At 40.6% G+C, this 14,908-nt stretch overlaps 1 protein-coding gene across 2 annotated transcripts in view; it reads left to right on the forward strand.

Moving 5' to 3' along the window:
* MTUS2 (microtubule associated scaffold protein 2) overlaps nucleotides 1–14,908 on the forward strand; it is a 514,325-nt gene that overhangs the window by 176,727 nt on the left and 322,690 nt on the right. For both annotated transcript variants that reach the window (XM_030562772.1, XM_030562780.1), the window contains exon 3: nucleotides 8,176–10,775. In XM_030562772.1, the coding sequence (XP_030418632.1) occupies nucleotides 8,472–10,775 (2,304 nt within the window). In that variant the 5' untranslated portion in view covers nucleotides 8,176–8,471. The remainder of the gene's footprint in view (nucleotides 1–8,175; nucleotides 10,776–14,908) is intronic.

Genomic DNA, 14,908 nt, shown 5'->3' on the forward strand with positions numbered 1-14,908 from the left:
AGAAGGTCCGCGGGAGGCTATCTGAGCACGGTCATAGAGCAAACAAGGCATTTGAACTGCAAAATGTGTCACAATTACATACCTTTCTGGAAATGGTCAGTTATTACCATAGGGTCTTATCTAATATAGTGACAGTGTTATATTCTCTGAGTGAACTGTTAGAGAAATGGCGTTGGTCCACGCAGTGTACCCAGGCTTTGGATGACCCCAAGAAGATTATAGCGTCTGAAAGAGTATTTACACACTACAGTGCAACTTTGCCTATAAAGATATGGAGTAGGAGCAACCATTTCACATGTATTGAAGATCATGCTGAAAGGCCTATTGCGTTAGCTTCCAGATCTTTTTGCCCAGCAGAACATAACTATGCTCAAATTGACAGAGCAGCTACTATATGCTGCAGTTCTGTGTTCACATAAATAGCTTTTGGTTCTTTTGTTAAAACCTGAGGGTACTAACGACCTGACCCAAAGCCCAGTGAAATCAATAGAATGTTAGCACTGATTTCCAGTGGGCTTTGTTTCAGTCCCAAAGGTTCAAGAATAAAGGTGTGGATGAAGAAAAACACTTTTTGTTGTTGTTAAACCCATAGGCATATCTTATCAATTGGCAATTCTTTTGCTTTCTATTCAGAATAATACCTAGAAATAACAAGGAAGTATTATAGAGGCAATAGGATATATGTTTACTTATGCGGGGCATATGGAGGCATTGGATGTTCAGATCCCACTTTTTGTTTCTAGTCCTGTAGATCAGACACCAGAAAGAGCTGTCAGCATAAGCTGTAGGAACTATACAGTACCAGCCAACACGTTTTTAGCATCAATTTAACATCATAAATATTTAGTTGATAGGATTGCAGTGCTGGCGATGAGGGAATATTTTTGAAATTTATGCTCAGGAAATAGTTTTTATTAGAGCTGGTCAAAAATTGCAACCAGCTTCTGGTTTTATTTCTTTGTTTCTAGCTTTTATTTCTTGTAATGTTTTTTGAGAATTCCTCTGTGAACCTTAAGATTATTGATGCTCTATTTTTTGTCTCTTATTAAAAACAAAAAAACCCCCAATAATATGTTTTTTTTTCTTTTATATCGTGCCGCCTGAGAATACAAACAGCACATGCCTCCAGTGTTATTCCTAATGCGCCTGTTTTACAATAACAAAGAAAAAAGTTGCTGCTGTTGTTTAAAATGGAATGTTACCTTCCTGGTCTATCTGCTCCTATTCTGTTAAAAAGGTCCATATGGTCCCACAGTGTGTGGTGGGACATAAATCATCCAGTTCTGCCTTCACTCTCTTCCTAGTGTTGCAGGTGTTAGGTTGGGATCAGCTGGTAAGAATGAAGTTTAGGAGAGGCCAGGGCATATGAGATTAGGGACCTTGTTACAGGTTGAAATAAATCCTTAGTTAGCTTGAGGACCACCTATTGGATTATGGTGGCCACATGAGATTTTATAAAAGCAGCAAAGAATCCTGTGGCACCTTATAAACTAACAGACATTTTGGAGCATGAGCTTTCGTGGGTGAATACCCACTTCCTCAGATGTATTTCGTATTCACCCACGAAAGCTCATGCTCCAAAACGTCTGTTAGTCTATAAAGTGCCACAGGATTCTTTGCTGCTTTTACAGATCCAGACTAACACGGCTACCCCTCTGATACATGAGATTTTATAGTGACCAGATTTTATATTTTATTTATTTAAAGTATGTTTTTACTCAGTTATTTTGCCTTGTTTTTAGTTGATCGTTATTTTCTGCTGCTTTTCACTTGGGGTTATGATTTCAAATCTCACTCTTCCATTTTTTAAATGTTCTAAAGCAGGGATCGGCAGCCTTTGGCATGCAGCCCGTCAGAGAAATCCGCTGGTGGGCCAGGGCGGTTTATTTACCTGTAGTGTCCGCAGGTTCGACCAGTTGTAGCTCCCACTGGCCATGGTTCGCTGTTCCAGGCCAATGGGGGCTGCGGGAAGTGGCGGCCAGCACATCCCTGGGCCCGTGCAACTTCCTGCAGCCCTCATTGCCCTGGAATGGTGAACTGCAGCCAGTGGGAGCTGCGATCGGCTGAACCTGCAGACACTGCAGGTAAACAAACCATCCTGGCCTGCCAGCGGATTTCCCTGATGGGCCATGTGCCAAAGGTTGCTGATCCCTGTTCTAAAGTAAACTGTTTATCTCCCCACCCCCAGTATTTTTCTTTTTCTCAAATCTTTTCCCCCACCCCTTTTGTTTAATTGTGGTTATATCCTCTGTGTTCAATCTTTAAAATAATTCCATTCATAGAACCTCCCCTTCAGGTCAGTGGGAATTAGGAATTTGGATTTGTAATAGCTATGTGTTCACAAGCAATCATCGTTGTCCTGTGGTTATACCCAGAGGTAGACTTTCTTGAAGACAGACATTTGTGAGGGAAATCCAGGTTGCTGAAACTAACAAAACCACTTAGCAGTGTCTCAGGCTTTTCAGAACTTTTCTCTTCCCTGTAGGAACCGCAAGTAATCATAGATGGATGGCTTGTCTTATTCTGCCCACCAGCATGTCTATTTTGCTTTGTACTCTTTGTTCACAGCATATTGAAATTGTATCCTGCCATGATTTCAAGAGCTGTAACATATTGTGAGTTTCCATGCCCACAAATTCAGAAGAAACATTTTGTACTTTGCTTCATATTGTAATATGAGACTTTTACTCACATCGAGACTTTTGTATATTAAGTCCAATCTTTAAATCTTTCAGTCCTACTCCTTATTCAGGATCTGTACGGCACTGCTTCTAGGGGATGTGATGCCACTGTCTTTGATTTGTGACATCAGTGGTTTAGGGTTAAAAGGTTTCCTTCCAGAGCTGCAAGAAGTGATGTAAGCTATGTGTGTGTGACCAGTTGCTAACAAGTTGATTTAGTAAAAACTCAGACATATTTATCTCCTTCCTCATTTCCCTCTTGATATTTGTTTCATCCTAATGACTCCCAAGCAGCCTATTGAAGCCAGGATTACACATGCCTCTTAGGGAAAGCTATGCAGTTCAATCCCCAGTGGCATAATTTATTCACATAGAAGTTATCTATATTAGAATGATCAGATGCAGTAGGTGCCTACATTTAATACAAAACTATAAATCATACACTCAAATATATCTGTCATAGTCATCTAAAATATTTATTGTGCTGACTCAAACAAAAAAAGGTTTGGATTCCTTATCACAGAAGCCTGAATAAACAGTATATTTATTAATCAACTTATGGATTCTTATCTCTATTTTATGCATTGATTCTGCAGAAAAAATATTCTCAAGGCTGTAGGTTAAGTCAGAATGGAGCCTTGAGATTTATTCCAGCACCACTGCCACATTCCTCTGAGTTGATAATCCTGACAGCTATATTTACATTGCATAACTTTAGATTTTTGAAACAGGGATCATATGGCATACATTTGCCAACATCAATCCAACTATTGGTCTATCTAATCAAAGAATGTATGTCATGCTTACAAGATTGGGGATTGTATCTAGGGTCATGGTGGACAACCATCTGAACAGGAGTTGATGGTGCAATACTATGGCTAAGAGGGCTGACACATACCTTGGATGTATAAATAGGAGAATATTGAGTAGCAGTAAGGAAGTGGCATTAGTTCTGTATATGGTGTCAGTGAGACCTGGAGATTACTGGAGTACTGGGTGAAATCCTTGTCCCGCCGAAGTCAAATGGGAGTCCTGCCATTGATTTCAATGGAGCCAGGATTTCACTCACTTTGTCTAAATCTGGTGTCCACACATTGAAAAGGATGTTGAAAAACTGGGAAGAATTCAGAAAAGAGCCACGAGAATGAGTCAGGATCTGTAAAACATGCTTTATAGTGAAAGACTAATGAAGCTCAAGCTATGTAGTTTATTAAAGAGAAGGTTAAGAGGTAACTTGATCACAATCTATAGGTTCTCTGTGGAGAGAAGATTCTGATACTAAAAGTTTCTTCAACTTAGCAGATGAATGCATAACAAGATCCACTGTCTGGATGTTAAAACTAGACAAATTCAAACTAGGAATAAGGTACACATTGTTAACAGTGAGGGTTATTAACCACTGAAGCAATTTACCAAGAGGATATAGTGGATCTCCAAAACTTGGAAGTCTTTAAATTAAGAATGGATGCCTTTCTAAAAGAGATGTTCCAAGTGAGACACAAATGATGGACTTGGAATCACTGGCTGAGATTCTCTGACCTATGTTATGCATGAGGTCAGACTAGATTATCACAATGGTCTCTCTTGATCATAGAATCTATAAGTAGATTGGGTTCATCCCTTGGGAAGTGTCCAACACCTGATGCTGTAAATTAATCAGTGATCAGTTTATGTCCCGAAACATGATGTTTGACTACTTCATTTTAGCTCTGTAATGTTCCACTGTGGTGAATGCTGCAGGCAGGGGTGGCTCTAGGTATTTTGCTGCCCCAAGCACAGCAGGCAGGCTGACTTCAGCGGCTTGTCTGCAGGAGGTCCCCGGTCCCGTGGATTCGGCAGCATGCCTGTGGGAGGTCCGCCGAAGCCGCGGGACCAGCGGACCCTCCACAGGCATGCCGCCAAAGGCAACCTGCCTGCCACCCTCGCGGCGACTGGCAGAGTGCCCCCCGTGGCTTTCCGCCCCAGGCACACGCTTGGCGTGCTGGTGCCTGGAGCCGCCCCTGGCTCCAGGATGGACACATGTTCTGTGAAGTGTTTCTAATTTTTTTTTTCAAATTTACCTCCCATCAGTTTCATTGAGTGCCTGCTTGTATTCATATCATGGGGAAGGGTAAAGAGGGGGTACTAACTAGAGTTTACCTTATCCACCACAATCTTAAATGCCTCTGTTAACTCCCTTCTAACATTTTGTAAAACATTTATTTAAAAACTACCAACAAGCAACAGTGCTAATTGAATTGTGCAGTTAAAAATGTGTAAGATCTAATTGTGCACCTGAGAGCCGCATTATCTATTTATTTATTTATTGGTGTTGCTGTAGTACCTAGATTGTTCTCTCTGGGTTCAAGAATCGGTAAGTGGGGAAGGGACAAGGAGTTAGTGGGCCAAGACCAGAGGGGTCCATCAGCCTTGTGCTATTGAGAAAGAGTATGTAATGCAACTTTGGGAACTATTGAATCTAAGCCTTTACTTTCCCAGTGGATATTCTTTTTAAGGGGTCTCCTGACAGCTGCTGCTAGCTTCAGAAGTACTGTCAGTGTAGCTCCATTGGAGTTCTGCTGCAGGTTGTGTGTATGAGACCTCTCTGTGAATATGCTTAATCTTCTTTTGGTTCGGAGATTAATCAGATCCTGGGAGTTTCACGGAATTCAGTGGTGGACCTTGCTGCTTGTTGTCTAGGGCGAGCTGACAGAATAACTGGGGGGAATATCAGAGATTTCCTCCTATTAGTTTTCCTGAAGGAGTTCATGGGGGAAAGTAACATTCGCTAGTGGTGTCATCCCTACTAATCTGCAGAGCACATGATAAAGTTTTTTTTTAAACTAACTTAAATTATTGCAAAATAAATGACACCAAAATCACTCACTACTAAATAAAATAATAACATTTTATTGTCCTTGTCAGTTTCGCTTTCCATTTGAGGGAAATACAGTTCTATCAAAAGAACAAAGCCTCAGCACATCTGTTCAGTTTAGTCAAATTGGTCAACTTTCCTCTATAGGGAAACTATATTCCCAATAAAATTAATCATGTACATTCCACATGCTAAGCAAATACAAGTTTACTTCATTGACTAAGAGGTGAATATATATGGCTCTTGGTTTTTCTTTGGTTGAAAAATTGTATTTGGCAAGCACAGTACAAATTTGTGAATATTTCCTTACTTGTACTTCGAAAGTGATCTGCATAACTGGTGAGAGGAAAGTGACAAAGAGAAGGTTGGGGTTTTAGTATTATTTGTTTTTTTTCTTGTTAAAAATACTATTTTGTTCATACATTCTATACCAAAGTAATGGAACAGAATGCAAATCAGCCTCTGACAATAGCATTGCTCCCCTCCCTCCGCCCCCTGCTTCCCCCCACCCCCCAAAGGCATGGAACACTGACAACTGAGCACCTGTTCTGAATAAGCATAGTTCATATCTTTGATTCTGACCATATACATAAATAAGTCAAATAGTGACTCATAGCATTATCTTGGGTTACATACCTGAGAGCCATAATTTTATGATAATCTTCTCTTATATTCTCCCTAACCCCTAGGAGGAGTGGTGAGGAAAGGAAACCCATTGTTTCATATCAGCTCTGGTTTTTATTCCTTCTCAGCAAATTACACAATGAAAACAAGTTTCTGCTAGATATCCTCTCTATTAATGTCTTTATTAGTACAACTGTAGGATGTATAGTGTTTGAGGTTTTTTGGAGGGGGGAGGATGGAATTAGGAAGAGGGAAGGGATGGTGGGCAGAGGCTGAATTTGAGTTTTCCCATCCTTTTCTGAGCCCTGAAACTCTCCTCGCTGTTCTTTTTGTTTTAAAATCTCTTTCCTTTGATGCTATGCACCCTAACCATTGACTGTCTACCAGAGAACCTGAGAGTCACCATTTAGCAACGTGAGTCATTCGCTGTAGGTTGAGGGTTTAGCCTTCACAATTAATGTGTAAATTCTGGTACTGTAATTCTGCAAAAGATTTTAATTGGAGAAAGTCCAAATTTTAAATGAAGCCTTTAAATATCTACAATCAGTTCAATAATTTAATCTCTGGGAGTAAGGGCAGAACATAGCATTAATTTAAAATTCATATCCTAAAGTGCTCCAAGGATAAGATGCATAATAATACGGTTCTGTGATATTGAAATGGAGCTCTGATATAATGTCCTGTTTCATGAATTAATGTCATCAGTTAATGTTTGTTCTAGAGAGGAAACTGAGCCAGAAACTGGAATTCAAACCTAACTCTGTGTGTGTGTGCGCGCGTACATGCACAAATCTGGACTTGAACTCTGATCTGAAAGTTAGGATCAGGGCCTTTTTGTAGAATGGGCTGAACTGGAACCTCTGAGCATAGAGGGATTTTGAAATACGAACCTAAACTTGCATCCAGATATTATAGATAGAGCCTCTCTCTAAAATGGGCTGATCCAGTATCTTCTAACTGGAATCTCAGTATCTTAAGGTATTGGTGGTGGTTTCAAATCTGGGTCTCAGTTTTGCAACTTTGACTCATTTCTAGTTTTCCAAATGTACGTATTCCTACATGTGAAATATTATTCATTATGAATCATTACTTGTGAACGACTTGAGATGAAAATGTGAGGAGACGAGTGTAGAAAGCTGTCTTCTAGTCATTGCAGTTGACAGAGGATGCCTGCTCCTTTTTAGCGCCCTATAAAAAAAATCAGGGAGGGTCTGCTTTGATGGCTGTAACATAGCTTAGCATCTATACTACGAACTAAGGGTGTGTTTTCCAGCCGATGTAGAATACTTGTACTAGCTCAGATCTGAGCTAATATACCCAACATAGTAGTGCAGCTGCACTGGCAGCGGTAACGGAGGCACGGCTTAGCCATGCCAACTACAAACCTGCCTGAAACTGGTGGGGCGAACATGGCTAAGCCACGCCTCCACTGCAGCTACCTATGCTACTGTGGCTGCTACTTATGCTCACGCTAGCTCTTGTTGAGCTGGCGTGGGTATGTGTCTGCAAGCATGGAAGCCCATCCCTAACTCCTAGAGTAGATATAGCCTTAGTGTGTGTATCACTGCTATCTGGGGGAGGGAGGGAAGTCAAGTATACTTTCCCTGAAGTCGCCAGAATTTTGTTCCTCAGGACTTGTCTATGCTAGATAGTGTTGTCATTTTAACTATACTGGTATAGTTAAGTGCCATAATTCTCTCAGTTATATCAGTATACAAGTGCTTATACCAGCATAGCTTTTTCCTGTATGGGAAGTGAAAAAAGCTATGATATAATTACATCCACACTAGTGCTTATGTGGGTTTAACACACACAAATCACACCCCTTTCCAACACAGTTATTATGATACAACTTTTCTGGTGTAGACCAGGCCATGGCCTACAAATATTTGTTCTTAGCAATAATTGAACATGTACATAAAGTGTTATGAAACATTAATCTGTGGATGCAACAGTGAGTATTGCTAGTGACATCATCTGAGTTAACATGTGTGATTTTTTTTTCTTCCCTCGTAGGTTAAATGGACTAATTGGCTCTCATTCTGAGGGAACCTAATGGATATCTCTTGCTTTAATTAAATCTCTACTGTATGTCAAAAAGATTTCCCAAGTCTGGAAGCTGCTCTGAAAGTGATTGAAACAGCATAAAAATGTGAATCTAACAAGACTCCAAACAACTTGAGAAAGAATTTTCTACTGATCAGTTTGTAATTTAAATCTTTAACTGAAGCATGCAAACTAGTTAAACTGGTTGAAGAGAAGCTTACTCCTTAAATAGGACTGTCAAAAAAGCAGTCACCTGAAATTTCAAAATGAGTGCATCACTGGTACCAAGTGAGACACGTTATACCCAGCTGCAGGACAACAGAAATGAAATAAAAAATAACAATGAAAGCGTAATAAGTATTGGAGATACAAATGCCAACCAAATTATGACAAAGGTCAGAAGCACTGAAGGGGAAGTCAAGAGATGTGATTTGACAGCTAATCCTGGAAGTGTGCATACTGGTGGGTCAGAGAACATTACGCAGTTAGATACAGAGCAGAATAAACTTCTGGTCTTTAAGGAATCTCAGAGTTGTGACATCAGTATACAAGAATTTAGGTTGCCTTCTACCATAAACAGGGAATTGGATAAAGATTACAGGACTGATGAAGTTAAGGATACTTCAGAGAATATTCGTATTAGCCGAGGAAAAAGTCTGTCTAATTTGAAGAGCCGTGCAAATGATACCAGTTCATGGGTTCTTTCAAAAGATGATGTTGAATTTACCCGGCATATTTCTAAGCATAAAATGATCAGGACCATGGAGGCTGAAGGAATAAAAAGGCTTTCTTTGGGAAGATCATGTAAATTTTCTACTAAAACAGAAGCATTTTCAAAAGAACGTGTGTCGTGTAAACGTTCACTTTCTGCATCACTAGATTCCATTGCTACATCACATCATTTGATTGGTGATACTGAGAAATCACAGAAAACACCAGCAGATCATTTTCTAGATATGGTTCTTCATCCACTTGACAATACCTCAGAGGAAAATATGGTGTTTTATTCAAAACCATCTACCTCAGAGAACAAGAAAGTAAATATCCCAGAGAGCCAAATGGATGTGGAAGATGTACCAACTGTTAACAGCAAAAGCACACTGCATCCTACTGATGTAGATCTAAATTTAAGTGGTAAGCCCAGTGAAGTCTCTAGTAAGTCAGAAGCACAACTAGGTCAGGGTGATATGAGTAAAAAACTGGAGCTAAAACATCCACCACTTGTACCATCTAAGAACATTTGTCAACAAAAAATCGAGAGAATTATGTTGGTAGAATTTCTAGGATGTCAAAAAGAAGAAGATACGTTAATACAAGAGAAGAAAGGTTATGGAGCTGAAGTGTCCAAAATGCAAGCTCCCCAGTTTCAAGACTTTTGTAGTAAAGTAGGGGATCCGCTCTTAAACCAAGTGGTAGCCTACGCTGAGGACAGACTACCAAGTGGTAATAGTACCTGCCCTGGGTTTGGAAGAGGAAGTAATGATGATGAAAGCAGGGCAGCTAATCAAGGTCATCAGGAATACATAACAGACAAAGAAATTGGATCTGTATTTCCTCTTACTGATGATAGCAAATCCAGTGGCAAACTGACACCTACAAGAAATAGAAACTTACTTGAAGCTGGTACAAGTTGCATTCAAACTGTTGGTGGGCATATATCTTTTCTACACAATGTTAGTCTCCCTTACAGCAAAACTATGAAAGTTAATGAGAATAAACTGATGCTAGTCAGAGGGAACACTGAAAACACCACAGTGTCTGCCTCTGATCTCTCAGATCAACACAGAGTGCTTAGTACAGAAACAATGTCAAACAAACAGCCAAACAACCAGGATAGTGATGTGGAAACCACAAGCTTTTCAGTTCAGAATAAAAAGACAGCTATTGCAAAGAAATATCTTTCAGATGACGCATCACAGAGTTATAAAATTTCAGCAAGGGCTGATGCCTTTTTCTGTGTTCCAACTGCCTTGCGCCCAGTGGCAACTGTAAATGTTAATAATCAGCCCACAATTTCAAACGGCAGTTTAAAGGATCTTTATGCACTTCATGTTGACAAGCTGTCACCCTCCTCAGTCCTACCTCCCATTGACAGTACCCAGTTGTTAAACATATCCCCTAAAGTGCCTATCAAGACTGCTGCGAACAGTGGAATCCCCAAACCAATCCTTGTGCATTCCAAGGGCTCCCTTACAGCCCAGGGTGATGCAGAAAGTGACTGCAGTGAAAAGCCTGAAGAAAACATTGAGATAAAACCTGTCATACCCAAACCCAAACATGTGAGACCTAAGATCATCACTTACATTAGAAGAAATCCTCAGTCTATAGACCATCTTGACCCTTCCTTTGCCTCAACTGAGCTGCCATATGGTCCACCTGTGTGTGGTATGCCCATGGCAAAAGAACAGCAGATATTGAGTGGTGGGGATATTAAACCATCTAACATTCTATATGACAAATTTAAACCCGACTTGCAGAAGCCAAGAATCTATGGTTCAGGACTTGTAGTATCTGGCATTAAACCCCCGGGGCATCATTTTGGTCAAATGAGTGAAAAGTTTTTACAGGAGGTAAGGAGATAACCACCTCTGTTGTACACCCATTGACGTTTGTTTACTTGTTTCTTTGAGGAAAATAGCAGAGATTCGCTGTAAAACCTGAAAATTGTAAATCAATACTGGGATATATGTGGGTATTGTAAACAAACTTTCTTAACTGTTTCTGACACTGACGTGGTCATGGCGAATGGTCTGTTGCTGGACGCTGCCAAACTGTCACAGTACTTCCCAGAAGCACACAATCAGCCCCTAATATTCGAAAGCTATAAATGAGAACATTGGGGAGAAAGAGAAAGGCATGTCTCTTAACTCCAGTGACATACGTGGGCCTGGGCGAGCCTTTTAAAGAGACAGCTGTAGAAAATGGTCACTATTTGCTGGTAAACAGGGGCTTTTCCTCCTCCAGAGGGAGGTTGGCAGGTATGTCCAGCAAGAGCTCTGGACTGGTGACATGCAGTAGGACCAGAAGAGTTTGCCTCTCATTTGAACGAACAGAAAAACAGGGACTTTCAAAGCTGCTGTAAGACAATTTATAATGTTTGTTTGTCTTGTTTCATTTGAAGTGGGTGGGTATATTAACCATTCTCTCAAAATAACAGACTTTTCCTTTTCCCAGCTTTGGAAGTCCCTGTTTTGCCATGCAGTCAAAGAATAACTGAATTCCCTATGGCCCATTCAGTACCACCTTGCCAAGATGTCTGTTTCCAGTTTGATCACTCTGGGCGAGATCATGGTTCACCTTCCTGACCCGTACTGGGGAGTGTGGGAGTGCCAAGAAACCTTATGCTCTGTACAGGCTAGCCGCATTGTCAGTTACAGAGCAGCTGCTTCTGTGCCACTACACCCTCTCCAGAGCAGATGGGCAGGGGAGCGGGCAAGCAGGGGTTACAGTTGGGTCCCTGGTTAGTTTGTGGGCCAGCTACTTATTACCCTTTGCTTGGAACTTGTGATACATTATGATACAGTCTTTACATGGTCACATACTATTTTTTCCACATTCCCCCGCTCACCACACACACACACTCCTAGTGCACCGGATGGAAGGTGCTCGCTGTATAAGCAGCTATTCAATATCTTGTTTTATCCTCATTGTTCATTGTGTGGCCCTGGCCTTATTAACTACATACAATTCAAATCCCTCTTTGAAGGTGGAATTATTAATTTCTAATGAGTTTGTTGGTGGCGCTCATCACCATGGTATCTGAGTGCTTCACAAATATTAATTTATTTTTGTAATACCCTCTGTCAAGTAAGGTGGTATTTTTATTCCCATTTTACAGATGGGGAACTGAGGCACAGAAATTAAGGCCTAAGTATCCACTAGTTTCAGGTGCTGTAACAGGGTGATCTGTCCTGTTAAGGGCAGTGGGCCTTGGGGCTAGCCAGCCCTGTTCTAAAGCATGGCACCTTTAATTCAGGTTTCAGAGTAGCAGCTGTGTTAGTCTATATCCGCAAAAAGAACAGGAGTACTTGTGGCACTTTGTTAGTCTCTAAGGTGCCACAAGTACTCCTGTTCTTTTTACCTTTAATTCAGTTATTCAGGAAGAATCAGCAGACCAAGCTAGGAAAGGGGACCAAATGCCAGAATAAGGTGACCACCTCCTGAGCATTGTGAAGGACCACTCTTAGCTCAGTGGAGGGTAAAGCCAGGAGTCAGGAGAGATTACCATGAGGGGGTAGAATCAGAATCTTGATGGGCCAGGGAGGCCTGCCAGGATTAAAGTACAGCCCCAGGAAAGAACGGTTGTAGATACACTGTTCACAGGGGGAAGGAATTTTAGCTGAGGACTAGGGCTAAAAAGACTTGAGGGAAAAGACTTTTCAACGACCAGGACAGTACATAGGAAGAAGCTCTAGGAAGAAAAGGTAGAATGAGCTTGAGTTTCATGACATATAGCCCAGTAGTTTAGGGTTCCCAGGGTCAAGAACCCACAGTAAAGGTTAGGTGTGTGTTCTCCCAGTGCTGGCACCCTAGAGGGATGCAGCAACCTTTGCTACTAAGGGGAGAGAAAAGGGACTGACCAGAGCCCAGGCTGGAAGTTGAGCCCAAGAGAAGGGCCAAAGACTGTTGTATGGAACAGTCAGACCCTGTGGAGAAGGGCTGTGCCTGGGTCCAGGGTGGAAAACCGATGTTGGTGTTTTACTTTGGACTGTGGTTACCCTGGAAGGGGTGGTATTATGTACCCTAGCCAGAAGGCTAAGTCACCTCTATAACTGAACCTTGCTGAAGATGTAGAGAACTACTGGAGACAAGGAAAATTGAGGCAGGGTGACTGCAGTGCCACACCATGAGGGGATGTGTTCTGGTACTGCTGCCTGTCATATTTCAAGTCCTTGCTTCAAAGCATGGAGGCCAGTAAAACCTTTCAATGAAAGGGCTATAAGAATCTGATTTTACATGGGCCATATAACATAATTTTCCCTTGTATGCAGTGTAGTTGTAACCATGTCAGCCCACCTTTTATTGTCTCTTACCAACAGAAGCAGGTCCAATAAAATATATTACCTCACCCACCTTGTCTCCATCATTTCCCCTTATCTCATTCTCAGAGAGGGTTGAACCAAAAGAATGAATAAATGAATAAATAAATAAATCATCAGAGCACAGACACCCAACAAGGAAAAGCTTGTCCTGAACGTAAAGTTTATTAATTGCAAAGATTGTAAAATCTTATAATGGAAAATGCTGGGAAACCTTAACTATATGCAGCGCTACCATTTCTGTTTAGAATTAGCCATATTGTGGAAGTTTCAGTTGCGAATCTGCACTTATTGCTGACTTTTCAAGTGATTGAAGCTTTCTTCAGCTCATCGGTTTATACATAGAGTGAGTAGGAGATATTTATTGCATACCATGGCATATGAAATCCAAAGCCCAAAATTACAGGAGTCGGGAGCTTTAACAGGATATGTCAGTTCATTCTTTAAAAGCCCCAAACAGCTAATGCAGAATACCATGGGTCGAAACCAGCCTTGTAATCAGGTACAACTCCACTGAAGACAATCAAATTACACCATATCTACATTTGTCCCAAAGTACAAACTGTAAAAACGGACTCAATCGACAAACAGCAATTTTGTCTCACTAGACTAGAGCGATTGTGTGTGGATTTTTTTTTTAAACAAACATATTTACTGTATTTGCTGAGAAATTATCAGGCAAGTCCTCCTGGATTCTATCAGAGGATTCATTTTAAATCTGTGATCATCTTTTCATGTCTGCAGCCCTGCTGTCTTACAGATAGATCACTGTCAATAAAGATTAACACAAGTAGTTTGAAGCCTTGGCAAAACTAACCCAGCATATGAAAAATGCCTGGTCTCTATATTCAAAGAATTTCTCTGTTCTTTCTGTTTAGGAATTTGTTGTTGGTTATTCACTGCCAGTTATAAACAAAATGATAGGAAGTGTATAATGAAATCTGGCTGAAATATGCTCATATGAGGAGAAAAGGTAACCAAATCTTAACCAGGAAAACAATCTCATACCTAAAAACTTCAGTAAAGCTACTGCATTGATTAATTTTGAAAAATTAAGATAATTTACTTTTATAAGTTCATACAAGTAAGGCATCAAGAATCAGACATAAGTAATAAAAACCTGAATTCTAAAATAGAGAAGTAGGTCATATAAGTATAATACAAAGAAAGAAGAATGTCATTGAAGATTTAGTGGTGGAAAATGAGGCTACATTTATGGTGAGAAATGTAGAGCAAAGATAAAATGCTCAGGCCTGGTGTACACTAGGAAATTAGATAGGTATAACTGCGTTGCTCAGGGATGTGAAAAATCCACACCCCATGAGTGACAGTTAAACTGACCTAACCCCTGATGTAGACAGCGCTAGGTTGACAGGAAAATTCTCCCCTCAGAGAGGTGAATTACGCTGACAGAAGAATCCCTCCTCTCGGCATAGATTGTGTTTTTGCAGAAGTGCTATAGCAATGCAGCTACAGTGTTTTAAGTGTGGACAAACCCTAAATATCTACAATATCTGTCTTATCAGAATTTCAGTATAAAATATGCAAAAGCCTAAAAGATTCTAAACTGATTTCTGTAATAGTTTAAGGCCAATCTTATGTATTTTAGAATATTGAAGACGGGGTGGCTCTAGGCATTTTGCTGCCTCAAGCACGGCAGGCAG

Source organism: Gopherus evgoodei, chromosome 1, assembly GCF_007399415.2.
Source record: "Gopherus evgoodei ecotype Sinaloan lineage chromosome 1, rGopEvg1_v1.p, whole genome shotgun sequence".
Taxonomy (NCBI): Eukaryota; Metazoa; Chordata; order Testudines; family Testudinidae; genus Gopherus; species Gopherus evgoodei.